Source organism: Microcaecilia unicolor, chromosome 6, assembly GCF_901765095.1.
Source record: "Microcaecilia unicolor chromosome 6, aMicUni1.1, whole genome shotgun sequence".
In the NCBI taxonomy this organism is placed as follows: Eukaryota; Metazoa; Chordata; class Amphibia; order Gymnophiona; family Siphonopidae; genus Microcaecilia; species Microcaecilia unicolor.
In genome coordinates this window covers 216778500-216796848 of record NC_044036.1, presented here as the reverse complement: position 1 = coordinate 216796848, position 18349 = coordinate 216778500, and the positions used below count along the sequence as shown (strand labels likewise).

Genomic DNA, 18349 nt, shown 5'->3' with positions numbered 1-18349 from the left:
GAAATCTTACCTGACCAATTTACTTCAATTCTTTGAAGGAGTAAACAAACATGTGGACAAAGGGGAGCCGGTTGATATTGTGTATCTGGATTTTCAAAAGGCGTTTGATAAGGTACCTCATGAAAGGCTATAGAGGAAATTGGAGGGTCATGGGATAGGAGGAAATGTCCTATTGTGGATTAAAAACTGGTTGAAGGATAGGAAACAGAGAGTGGGGTTAAATGGGCAGTATTCACAATGGAGAAGGGTGGTTAGTGTGGTTCCTCAGGGTCTGTGCTATGACTGCTGCTTTTTAATATATTTATAAATGATTTATAGATGGGAGTAACCAGCGAGGTAATTAAATTTGCTGATGACACAAAGTTATTCAAAGTTGTTAACTCGAGAGAGGATTGTGAAAAATTACAGAAGGACCTTATGAGACTGGGAGACTGGGCGGCTAAATGGCAGATGACGTTTAATGTGAGCAAGTGCAAGGTGATGCATGTGGGAAAAAAGAACCCAAATTATAGCTACGTTATGCAAGGTTCCACGTTAGGAGTTACGGACCAAGAAAGGGATCTGGGTGTCATCGTTGATAATACACTGAAACCTTCTGCTCAGTGTGCTGCTGCGGCTAGGAAAGCGAATAGAATGTTGGGTATTATTCGGAAAGGTATGGAGAACAGATGTGAGGATGTTATAATCAGGGGTGTGCTGGTAAATTTTTAACAACAGGCTCTTTCTCCAGACGTAGCCAGCTCTGCAGTTGGAAGGGCCAGGGGCAGCCGGGGGGGTGGGGGTGGGGGAGCAACACGGCCTCTCTCTCCCTCCCTCCCTTCGTGCGGGCATGCTAGGCATACCTTGCTGCAGCCAATAATGGACTGCCACCATTCCCAACGTCTTACTCTGAGCAGCCTGCTAGAACTTCTCTCACATGCTCGAGAAATCCCAGCCTGCTGCCCAGAGCTGGAAACAAGGAGCGGGGAGCAGCAGTAGTCTATTTACTTGGCTGGCAGGGCTCAGCATCCCCACCAACAAAGTAAAAGAGAATTCAGCAGGGTGCCCAAGCCCACATTTTGGGAGCCAGTTGTTAAAGTAGCCATGGAGGGCCCTACTTTAACAACCGGCTCCCAAAATTCTTAAAAACTTAACAACCGGCTCTTGCGAGCCTGTGAGAGAGTGCTCCAGCACACCACTGGTTATAATGCAGTTGTATCACTCCATGGTGCGACCGCACCTTGAGTATTGTGTTCAATTCTGGTCGCCGCATCTCAAGAAAGATATAGTAGAACTGGAAAAGGTGCAGCGAAGGGCGACAACAATGATAGTGGGGATGGGACGACTTCCCTATGAAGAAAGACTAAGGAGACTAGGGCTTTTCATCTTGGAGAAGAGATGGCTGAGGGGAGACATGATAGAGGTATATAAAATAATGAGTGGAGTGGAACAGGTGGATGTGAAGCATCTGTTCAGGCTTTCCAAAAATACTAGGACTAGGGGGCATGCGATGAAACTACAGTGTAGTAAATTTAAAACAAATAGGAAAAAAATTTTTTCTTCACCCAATGCATAATTAAACTCTGGAATTCGTTGCCGGAGAACGTAGTGAAGGCGGTTAGCTTGGCAGAGTTTAAAAAGGGGTTGGACAGTTTCCTAAAGGACAAGTCCATTGACCGCTACTAAATGGACTTGGGAAAAATCCACAATTTCGGGAATAACTTGTATAAAATGTTTGTACGTTTGGGTAGCTTGCCAGGTGCCCTTGACCTGGATTGGCCGCTGTCGGGGACAGGATGCTGGGCTCGATGGACCTTTGGTCTTTTCCCAGTATGGCATTACTTATGTACTTATTTCTTAGGCTTCTAGCATTTGCATGTAGACATTTCAAACTATGTTTGTTGTTCCTATTTACATCTCGCTCATTAGTTGACAGTGTTAATTTGCAATCTTTTGTCTGATTTTTACTTAAGGTCACCTGATCTACTATGGTCTCCTTTGCAACCTCGCTATCAGGATACCCTATCTTCCCTGTTTTAGTGATATCTTTGAAAGATACCTTGTTACGAACCATGCATTTTTGAATGACTGTCAGTCTTCCCCCAAGTTCTAGTTTAAAAGCTGCTCTATCTACTTTTTAAATGCTGATGCCAGCAGCCTGGTCCCACCCTGGTTAAGGTGGAGCCCATCCTTCCAGAATAGGCTCCCCCTTCCCCAGAATGTTGCCCAGTTCCTTACAAGTCTAAAACCCTCCTCGCTGCACCATCATCTCATCCACGCATTGAGACTCCGGAGCTCTGCCTGTCTTTTGGGCCCTGTACATGGAATGGGTAGCTCTTTGGAAAATGCTACCCTAGAGGTTCTGGATTTGAGCTTTCTACCTAAGAGCCTAAATTTGGCTTTCAGAACCTCTCTCCCACATTTTCCCATGTCATTGGTAACCACGTGTACCAGGACAGCTGGCTCCTTCCCATCACTATCTAAAATCCTATCTAGGTGACACGTGAGGTCCGCCACCTCCGCACCAGGCAGGCAAGTCACCAGGCAGCCCTCATGTCCACCAGCCACCCAGCTATCTATATGCCTAATAATCGAATCACCAACTACAACAGCTGTTCTAACCCTTCCCTCCTGGGCAGTAGCTCCTGGAGTCACATCCTCTGTGCAAGAGGATATTGCATCCCCTGGTGTGCTGCTCCTGGCTACAGGATTACTTCCAGCTGGTCACTGCATCTCAAAAAAGATATAGTAGAATTAGAAAAGGTACAGAGAAGGGTGACAAAAATGTTAAAGGGGATGGAATGACTTCCCTATGAGGAAAGGCTGAAATGGCTTGGGCTCTTCAGCTTGGAGAAAATATGGCTGAAGGGAGAAATGATAGAGGTATATAAAATACTGAGTGGGGTGGAATGGGTAGACGTGAATCGCTTTTTTTCTCTTTCCAAAAATACTAGGATTAGGGGACACACAAAGAAGCTTGAAAGTAGTAAATTTAAAAAGAAACAGAGAAAATATTTCTAGACTACAAGCAATTATTAAAATTAACTTGGGAAAATCCACTTCTTATTTCTAGGATATTCAGCACAAAATGTATTGTACTGTTTTGGGATCTTGCCTGGTACTTGTGATCTGGATTGGCCACTGTTGGAAACAGGATACTGAGCTTGATGCACCTTTTGTCTATTCCAGTATGGCAACACTTATGTACTTATATAACAATGTGGGGAGGTGAACAAGCAAATTATCAAAAGAAATAATCTTAACTTAATATTTCAAACAAAAGCATACGTATGGTAAAGAGAACCCACAACAAACATCTACAAGTGGCTTTTTAAGCTGTTACTCTTTCCAGAGAATTTGAAAACACCCTTCTGCTACTAATGAAGTTTGAGAGCTATGCAGGTTCAAAAAACATATTTAACTGACTTCAGTTTAAGAATACACTTGCAAGGACACTTTAAAAAGAGACAGACCGGGAAGTGGCCAAGATGGCACCAACATGCTGTGAGGCTGCTTGGGATAGCTTTCTGAAGTTTCCTATTTTGATTCCTGGTTTGCTATTATGCCTCATTCAAAAAGAAAGGGGATTGTAAGGGCTTTACCATTACCTGCCCTTGTGTCTTCCCCAAAACAGCAAACTCTTGATAGCTTCACTCTCCGGTGCCTGCAGAATAAAACCGGAGGAAGTCCTGCATTGTGCACCGAGGGAGGAACCTCGACGCCTTTGGAACATGAAACAATGCTCTCTCTTCCGGAAGCCGAAATACCACCATGTCCCGCTGTGACTTGGGAGGAGAAGACGGGCCCCAAGAATGTGGAAGGCACTAATATTGGGGCCTGTGGTAATGGCTTTTCATCGGAGTGGTCAACGGCAGTTTTTGAGAGCTTGGATAAGAAGGGCTGTTGATCCCTCCTAAGGTGGTTACGCTTGATACCCTCTGGCAGGCAGTTGAGAGATTGAACTCCCCGATAACAAAATTAACTCAGGAAATAATGAATCTAGTTTCTACGGTGGAACAGCTCTCTAAGTCAATGGACAAATTAAAGCAGGACTTTAATGATCAGGTACAAAAATCTCAAACTGATGTTTCTAATATTAAGGACAATATTTCAACAGTCATGAAAGATAATTTGGGTATACGTCAGAAAATAGAACACATTGAAAATTATAATAGACTTTTGAATATGAGGATACTAAATTTTCCGAGGCCTGTTGGAGTTCTTCCCTTAGAACTATTTAAGAAATACCTAATCGAAAATCTAAAGATATCCGTTCAAAATATTCCTCCTATAAATAAGATATATTTTCTTCCTGTGAAGAAGCAAGGGGGGCCCAGGAAGAGGAGAAATCTGATGACTTAAGAGATATTTCTTTGATTTTGGAGGACTCATTATCAGAAGTAACAAATAGGGCTACACTTTTGATCTCATTTGTATTCGAGCAAGATTTCAACGCTATCTTGAGGTTATATTTTAAGAATGCTCATCAAAAGTTTTGTGGACAAAATCTATGGATATTTCCAGACATTACTAGATCTACTCAAGAAAAACGGAAAAACTTTCTTGACATGAGAGAAGAAATAAAGACTATGGGGGCTACTTTCTTCTTAACTTATCTTCTTAGCTTATCCCTGTAAGTGTATACCAATACAAGGGTTAAAGTTTTTTCCAATTAGTCACTTAATATAACAATCAAAAACATATGTGACCGTTTAATTGTCTAAATTATTACTATAATCATTATATTGTATACTATAAGGAGGATGGGGAGTCTAGGCAGGTTAGGATAAGGTTTGGGTCAAGACTACATCCCCCACAAGACTCTGAGAGGAGGAATCAGGGTGGTAGGATCAAAAACCTGATAGGGACTCCACCTGGAAGGGAGGGCGGTAAAGACTGGAAAGAGCAGCTGCTATGGCAGACAAGGGCCAGAAGGGGGAGCAGTGATGAAAAAGCTTAATTTCCTTGGGTTAAAAATCAGTACAAGATTCCTCCACTCTTGGGGGAGTGGCCTAGTGGTTAGAATGGTGGACTTTGGTACTGGGGAACTGGGTTCGATTCCCACTGCAGGCACAGGCAGCTCCTTGTGACTCTGGGCAAGTCACTTAACCCTCCATTGCCCCAGGTACAAATAAGTACCTAAGCCGCATTGAGCCTGTCATGAGTGGGAAAGCGCGGGGTACAAAAAAAAAAAGACAACAACAACTGCAGAGAAGCCCAGTTAATGGAGTGTTGGAGGAAGGAGAGTCGGGGGGGGGGGGGGGGGGGGGTGGTTCCAGCCCACCAGGTTTGGAGGAACAGATTGACTGTAATTATACACTCGTACAAGGTTGCAGGGGATTGAAGGCGGCGGGTGGTCACAGGAGTCAAGTTACTGTGTAGAGGGAGGTGAACTGCTAGCCTGCAACCACCTAATAGGAGAGACTTTAAAACTGAAAACCAGGAGGCATGGACTTTTAGGGGGGAAGGGTTTGAAAACAAAGGAAGTTTGGGGTTTTGATTTTTCTTTTGGCAGTGAATGGGACTGTGGCCTGTTTGGGACTGATTTTTGAACCTGGGACATTCAGGGAATGGACATTTGGGGAGAGAAAGAGAAAAAGAAAGAGGAATAAACAATTTTGTACTAAAAGCTGTGCTGTTTTGAGAAACTTTGTGGGTTGACTGTTGGAAGAAGACTGGAGCCTACCACCATTTCCAGGGGGATATATGCGGCCTTGTTACAATACATAACACAATATAAACTTAATATGCTTCACTCTGTTTATTTTACATTAAATCAAAAGCAGATATATTCTCAAATGGGGTTCATCACACAACATCAATCAGTATAACAACTGGATACTAGTTATCTAATTAGTTTGCAAAGTTCCATTTAAGTCTTTAACAGATCGTGATATTCTTCACTCCAGTAATACTGAAGTAAACTCAATGGGTATTGTTCTATTCCAGCGAGCATCAAATCTACAGATGGTATCATCGATATAATCCAACCATATTCTGTGTCCAGCTGCTCTTATCTCATATCCACTATAGATAGTTTTATAGTTCAATGGAGATAATGCAACATCATTTTCAATTATGGCTGACACAACCAATCTTCACTTCACATTTGTTAGCAACGAGACTCCACTTGAGGTATCCGCATCAAATCCACATTCTTTCAACAATTCATAGATCTCAACACAGGCCGTGTTTCATATTTACTTCCTCAGGAGATCCTTTATGAATAATACACACAATTACAACATACATACTATGTACCAAAAAGATTGCCCCAGGTACAAATAAGTACCTGTATACAATGTAAGTTGCATTGAGCCTGCCATGAGTGGGAAAGCGCGGGTACCAATGTAACAAAAATAAAATAATAAAATAAATTCTAAAATATCTTACAACCACATTAGAGCACCAAGCACACCATGGAGATCTCAGCAGATAAGTGATGACATCACGACAGATTGAATGGTCTAACTTTATGCAGTCTCTAACTTTATACTGGATATCAATAAAGCCCAATCTACCTCCTTATTAAGTCCAAAGAATGTGGATTGATGTGGATACCTCAAGTGGAGTCTCATGCTAAACAAACGTGAAGTGAAGATTGGTTGTGTCAGCTAATTGAAAATGATGTTGCATATCTCCATTGAACTATAAAACTATCTATAGTGGATATGAGATAAGGCAGCGGACACAGAATATGGTTGGATTATATCGATGATACCATATGGAGATTTGATGCTCGCTGGAATAGAACAATAGCCATTGAGTTTACTTCAGTATTACTGGAGCGAAGAATATCACGATCTGTTAAAGACTTAAATGGAACTTTGCAAACTAATTAGATACTAGTATCCGTTGTTATACTGACTGATGTTGTGTGATTGAACCACATTTGAGATTATATCTACTGTTGATTGATGTAAAATAAACAGAGTGAAGCATATTAAGTTTATATTGTGTTATGTACTATAATATAATGATTATAGTAATAATTTAGACAATTAGTAAACGGTCACATATGTTTTTGATTGTAAATGCATAGTGAGATATTGGGAGTTAAATATGTTTTCTTTGTACCAAGACCAGCTTAAAGCTTTCATAGACCTGAAGAGGGTGTCAGGCAATAATATCTGTTTATAGGTTGAATAAGAATAGATGTGGGTGGGCATGGGTTACTTGTTAACTTTATACTACTGTGATTTCCTTGATTTATTAGCCACTCTCCCATATTGTGGTCTAAGGAAGGGATAAATGCAAAGTTATTGGTTTCTAAAAATTTCTTTTTTTCCTTGTTTTTACTCTGTATAAGAGAATATTCTGTCTGTATTTTTCCCTGAGTTGCATGTAACAAGTTTATTACTTATGTAATATAATAAAAGCATAAATGGTAAAATTATGTATCATATCTGATAATTTTCTTTCCATTAATCATAGCTGATCAATCCATAGACTGGTGGGTTGTGTCCATCTACCAGCAGGTGGAGATAGAGAGCAAAACTTTTGCTCCCTATATGTGGTCATGTGTCTGCTGCGGAAACTCCTCAGTATGTCGATATCAAAGCTCCATCCGCAGGACTCAGCACTTAGAGAATTACCCCACAAAGGGACACTCTGCCCAGCTCACCACCCGCCGAAACGGGGGAGGGGAATTAACCCAGCTCATCCCCACACAAGTGGGGGAGGGGAATCCGTCCAGCTCAGCTCCATCCCCGCGGTAGCGGGGGAGGGACACCACACCCGCCGATGCGGGGGGATCTGGCTTATCCTGCAACGCAACCGCGGGAGGAGCTGACTGACCCTAACACCACCGAAGCGGGAGGGGTACAAAGCTGCCCTACAGCCGCACGAAGCGGGAGGGAGTGCCGGCAGAATTAAGTCTCAATCCAGCCCCGTAAAACGGAGGGGAGAGGAATGCAGCAGCTCACGTAACACAAACTCGTCTCAACTCTTGAAGAATCCAAGTGAAAAAACTTGAACACGAAGTCCTCCTGAAGGAACTGAAGACTAAACTTGAACCTAAAATTCAACCAGAATATAAACAGTACAGATATCTGAGGAGGGGCTATGGATTGATCAGCTATGATTAATGGAAAGAAAATTATCAGGTATGATACATAATTTACCTTCCATATCATCATGCTGATCAATCCATAGACTGGTGGGATGTACCGAAGCAGTACTCACCCAGGGCGGGACATTGAAATCCCTGACCTCAACACTGAAGCTCCAAACCGGGCCTCCGCCCAGCAGCCACAGTCAAGCGGTAATGCTTGGAGAATGTATGGGCCGATGCCCAAGTTGCCGCCTTGCATATCTCTGCCAAGGAGACGGACCCGGCCTCTGCATCGAGGCCGCCTGAGCTCTAGTGGAGTGAGCCTTCAGCTGGATAGGCGGCACCTTCCCCGCGGCCACATAAGCCGCTGCCATGGCTTCCTTGACCCATCTTGCCACTGTAGGCTTAGCAGCCTGCAGACCCGTACGAGGACCTGCAAACAGGACAAACAGATGATCCGATTTCCGGAAATCATTGGTCACTTCCAAGTATCTGATGATGACCCCGTCTCACATCCAGATATTTGAGAGCAGAATACTCTTCTGGGTAGTCCTCCCTACGAAAGGAAGGGAGACAGAGCTGCTGACTCACATGGAAGCGAGAAACAATCTTGGGTAGGAAGGAAGGCATTGTGCGAATAGTCACTCCTGCCTCAGTGAACTGCAGAAAAGGCTCTCGACAAGAGAGTGCCTGGAGCTCGGAAACTCCTTCTGGCTGAAGTGATAGCCACCAAAAGACTGCTTTCACGTCAGGTCTTTCAGAGATGCCCTCGACAAGGGTTCAAAAGGCGGCTTTTGCAAGGCTCTTAGCATCAGGTTGAGATTCCACGCAGGCCACCACTGAGTGCAGAGGAGGGCGCAGGTGATTAACTCCCTTGAGGAAACGCACCACATCTGGCTGCGAAGCCCGGGAAGCACCCTTCAGGCGGCCCCTGAAGCAAGCCAGGGCCGCTACCTGGACTTTCAGGGAAACTGAGCGACAGGCCTTTCTCCAGAACCTTCTTGCAGGAACGCCAGCACTGAAGAAATTGGAGCAGTAAATGGAGAAAGTGAACCTTGCTTCACACCACGCTGCCAAAGGTACGCCAAACCCCTGGCGTAAGCAGTAGAAGTTAGAGCGCTACCTCGCTCTCAGCAGAGTGGCGATGACCTTGTCTGAGAAGCCCTTCTTCCTCAGACTCTGCCGCTCAATAGCCAGGCCGTAAGACAAAGGGGGAGGAATCCTCCATCACCACGGGGACCCTGATGTAACAGGCCCTGCTCCACTGGCAGTCGCAGAAGTTCGTCCACTGAGAGCACTGATCAAGTCCGCATACCAGGGACGTCTGGGCCAATCCGGACCCCCCAGGATTATCCGGCCCGGATGCTTTGCCACCCGGTCTAGCACCCCTGCCCAACATGGGCCAGGGCGGGAACACATAGAGAATCTCTTGTGTCGGCCACTGTTGGAGAAGAGCATCTCTCCCAGGGATCGAGGGTCCCGTCCTCTGCTGAAAAAGCGCGGCAGTTGGCAATTGGCCGATGACGCCATCAGATCTAGGGTCGGCTGGCCCAGCGCTTCGTGATGTCCAAGAACGCCTGAGCAGATAGCTGCCACTCTCCGGCTCCAAGGTATGGCGACTGAGAAAGTCCGCCTTGACATTCATGACCCCGGCAATGTGGGCCGCTGACAGCTGTTCCAGGTTCGCTTCCGCCCACTGGCATAGATTCATGGCCTCCTTGGCTAGAGGGGCGCTCTTGGTACCTCCCTGGCGGTTGACATAGGCCACAGCCGTGGCATTGTCCGACAGGACCCGTACAGGCTTCAACGCCAGTACCGGGATGAACTCCAAAAGCGCCAACCGAATGGCTATGAGTTCCAGGAGGTTGATAGACCACTTTGCCTCTGCAGGAGACCAGAGCCCCTGCGTTGTCCTTCCCAAGCAGTGGGCTCCCCAGCCCGACAAAGAGGCGTCCGTCGTGACGACAATCCACTCCGGGGTCACCAGAGGCATCCCTGCAGACAACTTGTCTGTCTGCGTCCACCAGCTCAGCGCCTTGCGCACTGCTGGGTCCAAGGGAAGGCGCACAGCATAATCCTCCGACATCAGAGTCCAGCGCTGCCGCAGAGAGTGTTGTAGTGGTCTCATATGAGCCCTGGCCCAGGGCACTACTTCCATCGTGGCCGACATAGCCCAACAGCTGCACATAGTCCCAAGCCCGAAGAGGAGAGGCTACTAGGAACTGGTCCATCTGAGCCTGAAGCTTGACAATCCGATTGTCTGGCAGGAACACTCTGCCCACTTGGGTGTCGAATCGAACTCCCAGATACTCCAGGGACTGAGTTGGGCGCAGCTGGCTTTTCTCCCAGTTGATGATCCACCCCAGGGAGCTCAAAAGAGCAACCACCCGGTTCACAGCTTTGCCGCACTCTGCATAAGAGGGGGCTCGGATCAACCAAGTCGTCCAGATAAGGATGGACTTGTACTCCTTCCTTCCTCAGGAAGGCCGCGATGACCACCATTACTTTGGAGAAGGTCCGCGGAGCAGTAGCCAACCTGAACGGGAGGGCTCTGAACTGGAAGTGTCGGCCCAGTACTGCAAAACGCAGAAAGTGTTGATGAGGAGGCCAGATGGGAATATGCAAGTCCGCTTCCTGATGTCCAAGGATGCCAGGAACTCTCCTGCCTTCACTGCCGCTATAACAGAGCGGAGGGTCTCCATGCGAAAGTGCCTGATTGACCCCTTTGAGGTCGAGGATAGGCCGTACAGACCTCCTTTGTTTGGTACCACAAAGTAAATGGAGTAACGTCCCTTGCCAAGCTGATTTTCTGGCACCGGAACGACCGCACCCAGGCGGATCAGATTGTCCAAGGTCTGCTGCACTGCCACAGCTTTGACCGGAGACTTGCAGGGAGAGAGTACAAACCCGTCTCTTAAGGGTCGGCAGAACTCTAGCTTGTAGCCGTCTCTGATGACTTCCAGCACCCAAGCGTCTGAAGTTATTGTGGTCCACTCGTCCAGAACCGAGGACAGCCGTCCTCCAATCTGCACTGGGGCGTGGACCAAGGCCCCGTCATTGGGTACAAGACCCTAGGGGAGGACCGGAGGGAGCACCTCCGGGACGGCGGTCTCTGCGAAAGGAATGCTGCTTGGGGGAGAAGTTCCTCTTGAAGGAAGAGGGGGCAGAGGAGCCCGACTTGCCCGGGCGGTACCGACGGGCTTCCTGAAACCGTCCTCTGGAGGTACCGGGACGAGCACTAGCCCGAGCCCTGACCTCTGGTAACTTCTTGCCCTTAGACGTGCCGAAATCGGTCACGATTTTGTCCAGCTCGACCCCAAAGAGCAGCTTGTCTTTAAAAGGCAATCTAGCCAGGCGGGATTTAGAGGCGTGGTCAGCAGACCTATGCTTCAGCCAAAGCCACCGCCGCGCAGAGATTGTCTGAGCCATGCCTTTAGCTGAGGCCCTCAAGACATCATACAGCAAGTCTGCCAAATAGGCTAAGCCCGATTCCAGGGCCGGCCAATCAGCCCTCAAGGAAGGATCCGAGGGGGAAGCCCGCTGCACCATAGACAGGCACGCCCTGGCCACATAGGAGCCGCAAACTGAGGCCTGCAAACTTAAAGCAGCCGCCTCAAAGGACAACCTTAAGGCCGCCTCCAATCTTCTGTCTTGGGCGTCCTTTAGGGCCGTGCCACCTTCCACCGGCAACGCCGTTTTCTTAGTCACCGCAGTGATTAAAGAATCCACGGTAGGCCACAGATAGGCCTCACGTTCACTTTCAGGCAAAGGATAGAGGCGGGACATAGCCCTAGCCACTTTAAGGCTCGCTTCCAGGACATCCCATTGAGCCGAAATTAAGGTGTGCATGGCATCATGCACGTGGAAGGTTCTATGCGGGCGCTTCGTCCCCAGCATAATGGCAAAGCCAACAGGGGCTGAGGGAGAGACGTCCTCCGGAGAGGAAATCTTCAAAATGCCCATGGCCTGCATTAACAGGTTGGGCAAATCCTCTGAGCTAAAGAGCCGCGCTGCAGAGGGGTCATCCGCTCCATCCGAGCGGGGATCCGTCTCCTCCAAGGAATCCGCAAAGGACCGTTGGGAGAACTCAGATACGCTGCCCTCATCTACATCGGAGGAGACAAAGTCCTCCAAGGCCTGGGAATCAACCCGAGGGCGTTTACCTCCGGGGCCTCAACCTCTTTACCAGACGAGGGAGCAGGGGCAGCGTTTTACATAATGGAGGCCTGATGCAGCAGCAAAACAAACTCGGGGGAGAAACCCCCCAGACTGTGCACTTCCACAGCCTGGACTACAGCCCTAGACGCACCCTCAACCGGCGCTCGCAAGAGCGGGGGAGAGACATGCTGCGCATCCAAGATGGCGTCCGGCGCGACACTCCGCGAAGGAGCCGCGCGGGAAAAACGGCGCTTAACTTTAGCCGCTTTTGTGCCGTCGCCCAAATTAAGAGCGTTCATGGCATCAATGTCTCCCACCTCAAGGGCGGCCCAAGAAGAAGCCGTCCGAGCCGCGTGGCCGGCCAATATGGCGGAGGCGAGCCGCGGGGGATGGGCGTTTATGGCGGGAAAAACCGCCACACCGAAGGAAGGACCGGGACACTCATCGGTCACGAAACTGTCACCCAACAAGGGCGATCAGACTTTAAGACCCCCGCATCCCCTCTAGAAGCGCACACGCGATCCGGGGAGCGACTCTTTGCGCCCTCGCCCTCCGACGCCATAGGCCACGTGGAGACCAATCGGGGAACCCCCTGCCCGCTATAAAAGGTAAAAATTACCTGCTTTCCGCTCCGAGCTGTAACGACCTGGTGTCCCAGTGAGTAGCTGCAATAAACGTTTAAATAAACGTCGAAATAAACGCCTTTAAGGACGTTCAAAAAATTTTTTTTTTTTCAACGGAGCCAGCGGGAGGGGGGAGAAAAGGAGGGACCTGGCGCCACCAGGTTTGCACTTGCTCAAGAAGAGCCCTCAACCCCAGGCACTCAACAAAACCTAAAAATTAGGCTTGGAGGCCTAGCCAGAGCTGCTGCTGTGTGTGACCACCACCTGCTGAGATAGAGAACATACTGGGGAGTTTCCGGCAGCACATGACCACATATAGGGAGGCAAAAGTTTGCTCTCTATCTCCACCTGCTGGTAGATGGACACAACCCACCAGTCTATGGATTGATCAGCATGATGATATGGAAAAATGTTTTTAAAAAAAAGAGACAGACAAAGACAAGGTCAGATGCTATTCCTCCTGGCAATGGCTTTGAGCCTGCCAGAGACTTGCTAATTACGAAGGGACCAGATATTGGAGTCAAGGGTTGTACTCAAGCCTCTGAGGGATAAACCCTGAGTTTTCCCTTCTTTTTCACCATAATAACAATGAGGTGAGAGCAACACCACACCATGTTCACGCCGCTTGTCATCCTAGCATCCTTTCATAAAGGTTAAGTCTTTTGCCATAAATATAGTATGCTTTGCGCTTACTATTTGATCCACTTTAACAGTAAAGCCCATGATCATAAAACAGAGAAACCAGACTTAACTTCTCATTCAAAACATACTTTTTCAGTCTATACTGCAATCATTGTGAATATCACAGTCTTGAAGTAGAAAAAAATCCCAATTGGAGGAAATCTGTTGCCACTGATTTCAGGCTCCTGTTTGGTCTTTTGTTTTCTTTTACCATATGAAATAGTTCAGAGTTGTAAAGGTAAATAGTATTTGGTCTGGTATCAGCACTAGGGGGTACCAAGCATCCAGTGGAGTGGAGAAACAGTTTATTTACCAAATAGCTAGCCATGGTAGCTGTGCAGCTTTGCAGACTGGAAGTGCATGTGCTTTTCTTATCCAGATGTTTGATTAGTCAAAAAATACTCCAGAAGGTATAAATGCAAAATCCATAGGAGCCAGCTCTTTGGGTGCCACCGTGTCAGTGGGTACTGAGCAGCCTCAATATTAAGCAACTCCTTCACTGTATTCAAGGAGGGGCAATTTGCATGTTATTTGGCAGCCCCAATTATTTTGAAATGTTGCTGCCTATGGCAAAACTTTCTCAGTGTTGAAATTGCTAAGTTTGTTCTAAATTATCATCTGAGCCAAACAACTCAGCTGTAATTTATAGGAACTCTGCTAGAACAACTCTGGTGAAATTCTTTCTTCTCAAAAAAAGGTTCATCATCTTGATGTTCACAATAGAAAGAGTAATAAGCAGTCAGCAGACATCAGCTTGAAACATGTTGAAGAAGCTAGTCTTATCCTTAAAATACATTAACAATGCACAAGAGGTAAACATTTTCAAATAGGAAATTCTAGAATAAGGGAACATCATATGAGACAATGATGGGGTACGCTTTGGAACAATGTCAGGAGATATTTTTTTCTCAGAATGGTGGAGGTTAAAATAATAACTGACCAAGAAGGCATAGGATAAGTATTAATAATCCTTGGTTGCAAAAAAGTGAATGAGATAACGGAAACGTGACATAGTGATACTGCAAGCCATGGGGGTAGCTATATCGGACCTAACGGGTTCCTACTCAAGAATAAGGAAGAAAAATAAAAGGATCTGAGTTGGTCTAACAAAGCTAAAAATTAGGAAATTGACCAAGTCTGTCCAGCAAGCTGCATAAAACTTGTAGCAATCTAAAATCTGGGTAGGGGTTCCCAAACTATGGCCTGCAAACCCATTTTCTCCGGTCTGCTTGGTACTCCTCAAACCACATGGCTCTTTGACCACATTTACCTCTTGCTGCTGTTGTTGCTTCATCCTGCTGTGCAGCACCCACTATCTTTCCCCCCCTCTCTCCTCCCCCTCCTCCCATGGCCCTGAATCTTTTCTCTCCCCCTCTGTCATGTTCCACCCCAGATGGAAATAAGCAGTTGAATAAGAAGATTTGGGACTAAACAGAAATAGTGTTTTTTTTAATTATTAACCACTGCTGTGGAGGGAAGGAGGAATTCAGGACCAAGGGACAGAGGAGAGAGTGGGAGAGCTGCTGTGTGTAGCCTGACAGGCGGCAGGAGGTAGAGAAGAGATGCTGGACCACAAAGGGAGAGGGGAAAGGGAAGAGAAGTAAGAGATGGAGAATGAGGAGGAAGGGAGGATAAAGAGAGGAAGAGATACTTGACTATATGGTGGGGAAGGGTAAGAGGAGAGTAGAGATGCTGGAACATAGGGAGAGAAGACAGATATTGGACTGAGTGCCACATTGGACCTTGTAGATAACTGAAATAACTGAGGATTTTTCAGGAGGGAGAGAGGACATGAAACCCAGCCCTTTTAGTGATCTTAAAGGTCCAATATGGCCCTCGTTCCAAAAGGTATGGGAATCCCTGAATTAGGGAGTTGACCAGGTCTGTCTAGCATATCAACTGCAGCTCGGTCTGTTTGGCAGGCTGCCTAGAATGAGAAGTGATGAACTGGGCTTAGAAAAGGTAATTTTATAAACCATTTTAGTGCCTAAAATTCTGTTTTAGGAACAAAAATGGTCTCTCATAAAAGTAAATGGCAGCTAAAAGTACATGTGGTGCAAGCTGGTGCATATTTTTACAGTAAGCATACTCTGGGAAGGAGTTAAAGTTTAGGCAGAATCATCATTTACTCACATACAGTACTCACTAACATTTACATCTGCTTTTGAACAGGCTTAATGTCTGTATTTTCAAACTAGATGCTATTGTTTATGGCATTTCACAGGTTTTCTAATCTGGGCAATACATATCAGACTATCGAGAGAGAAAAACATAGAGCAAATTTGTATTCTGAGTACTCGTTACAACAGGTTAACTTTGTATTTTGCATTTAGTATTGCTTTAATTAGTATATCTTTAATTGTATCACATTTTGATTTATTCATTTCATAGAGACTTACTGTCCTCTGATTGGCAGTTGGCAGTCTACAGCCAGTACTTGTGTTTACATAGAACCCAGATCTGGCCTCACATGGAATGCATCCTTGCAGTACTGTTCTAGATTCCGAAACACCAGCCTCATTTCAATACACAACACTGAGACATTGGTGAGCAATAATGGTGACATCATGTGTTATGGCAAAAGCAACATGGTGGTGTCATGACAAATATGGAAATCTCACCAAAGAATTCCCCATGTAAATCCCAATGTTTAAATATGATTGGATCTTAAATCTCTGGGATGGTGTAATTTCAAGCCATTTTTCCAGGGAAATCATTTCTCAGAAATGTGTATACTTTTACCTGTCCCAGGGTTAAGAAGACAGGGCTTGAACAATATATATAGTATTATATAATCAAACTGTATATGTTGTTTCATATGGAAAAATTGATCTTAGAAATGACAAGCTGCCCATCCTCATAATTCAGATGAAGTGCAGTTTGTCATATTTTCTTGTTGAACATTTTAGAACTTTGTGTCAAAGCCAAGAAAAGGGAGTAGCGTGATCAACAGGACTCTTTCAAAAAAATCCCAGGAGACGTATGATGAAGTAAAAGTCTTTCATCAATACTAAAATAGGACTCGACACAGCACCGTGTTTCAGCAAAGTGCCTGCATCAGGAGTCTATGAGGGGTGAAAAACATTAAAAATGTTAAAAAAAAAAAAAAAAAAGGAGATAACACAAGATCGACTCTTTAAAAAGACTGATACTGATACACTATTGAAGGTCGTAGCGGCAGCAGACGTGCAGCTCTAAAGGAGATGATGTTATCCAATGAAGCTAAGAAAATGGGATTTTTTTTTGAAAGAGTTCTGTTGATCACGCTACTCCCTTTTCTTGACTTTGTCCTGTTTGTAGCAGATCCCATTTCTCCACCTTGGTGGTTATTTGTGTAGAACTTTGTGTCAGGCATTAGTTCTATCAAGTGGACTATTGCAGTTATTTGTATTTTAGCTGCATTGATAAAATTATAAAAAGTTGCAGACCCTACAGGTTGATATGTCATGCCCAAAAATGTGATAGAGTAACTCCTCTGATGATTAGATTAATTAGTTGCTAATATATGCATGAAGCTGTTTCAAAATGTGTATGCTTCTATTTTGAGTTATATTTAAATGAGCCCCTAGCTATTTAAGGGGCTCTTTTACTAAACTGCACTAAGAAATTGGCTTAGTATGCCCTTACATGGGTCTTTCCTGTGTGCTAAGCCCATTTCTTGTACGGCTGTAAAATTGCCTTTTTTCTATAAGTTTCATTTCAGGATGTGCACTGTTACCATTAGTGCGTGGTCATAAAAAAAAATTTATGCAGTAACATTTACTACCTTGTATTTAGGAGGCAGTAAAGGCTTCTGCATTAAACCTGCAGTAATCAGATAGCACACATTTATGTGCATGCACTAACTTGCTACCATACCCTGCCCCCATCAAAAAAATGTTAAAATATTAAATACCATGCGCTTAGTGTTCACAAACAGCAAAACATGCAGGATGCTTTAGCGCATCCTGCATTAGGCCACATTTGCTGTGCTAGACCTGTTTGAGCTTAACGTAGTTTAGTAAAAGAGCCCCTAAATTATTTTATTGCTCTCCCCCTACAGAACAAAAAGGAAACATCTGTTTATTTCACATTCCATCACGTAGAAGTGTGACATACTGTCACGTCTGTGGCCGTGACCACCCTCAGACTTACCTTATTTCTGGGGGTCAGCTTCTAAGCTGGCTTCTGCCTAGCCTTTCTGGAGTAGTTTTCCTTCAGTGTGCTGGCTGCTTCCAGCATGGCTCTAATTACTCCACTCTACTGCACCTGGGGGTGCTGCCTGAGTTAGCTCTACCTCTGTCTCTAGCCTGGCTCTAGCCTGGCTCTGTTTGCTCCTCTGTGCTGCACCTAGGTATTCTAAGTCTCTCTATGTTCTGTGTGCGCTCTGCCTGCTCCTTGGTTTATGCTCCTCTCACCCGCTGGTGGCCAGAGCCAGTGGCTGCCATAGTTTGTCTTGCTGTTCCTACCCGTTCCAGACTTTAGTCCGGTCTGGTTCTTCCAGGCTGCTGGACTTGTCTCTCTTGTTTGTGCCTGGACAGCCTCCGTAGTTGCTTACTGATGGCTGCAGCTGCTCCTCAGGTGTTGAAGGGCTTTATTAATTGCTTAGAGACTGCAGCCTTTGCCTTTGTATCATCTAAGGTTCCTGGTATGTTAGAGTGCTCTGTGCACTGCTACCTTGTCCAGTTCAGAGTGAGTTTCTAGCTTGTTACTAGTAGCTTGGGCATAGCTTTTCTTGTTGGCTTGTGTACAGCTTTACTAGTTTTCTTGTGTTTAGCTTTCTGGTTATCCCGTGTGTGTTTTCCTTTGCTTCTGAAGCTTCAGCCCTAGTCCTGTCCGCTGCCAGTACTCCTTGCTACTGGAGCTCCAGCCATAG

The 18349-nt window shown here is 45.8% G+C and overlaps 1 protein-coding gene across 1 annotated transcript in view; it reads left to right on the top strand.

Annotated features, from left to right (window-relative positions):
* Window positions 1–16097, top strand: part of LOC115472509 — a 177677-nt gene extending 161580 nt beyond the window's left edge. The window contains exon 7 of the mRNA XM_030206799.1: window positions 15886–16097. Coding sequence (XP_030062659.1) covers window positions 15886–16097 — 212 coding nt within the window. The remainder of the gene's footprint in view (window positions 1–15885) is intronic.
* The last annotated feature ends 2252 nt before the right edge of the window (window positions 16098–18349 follow it).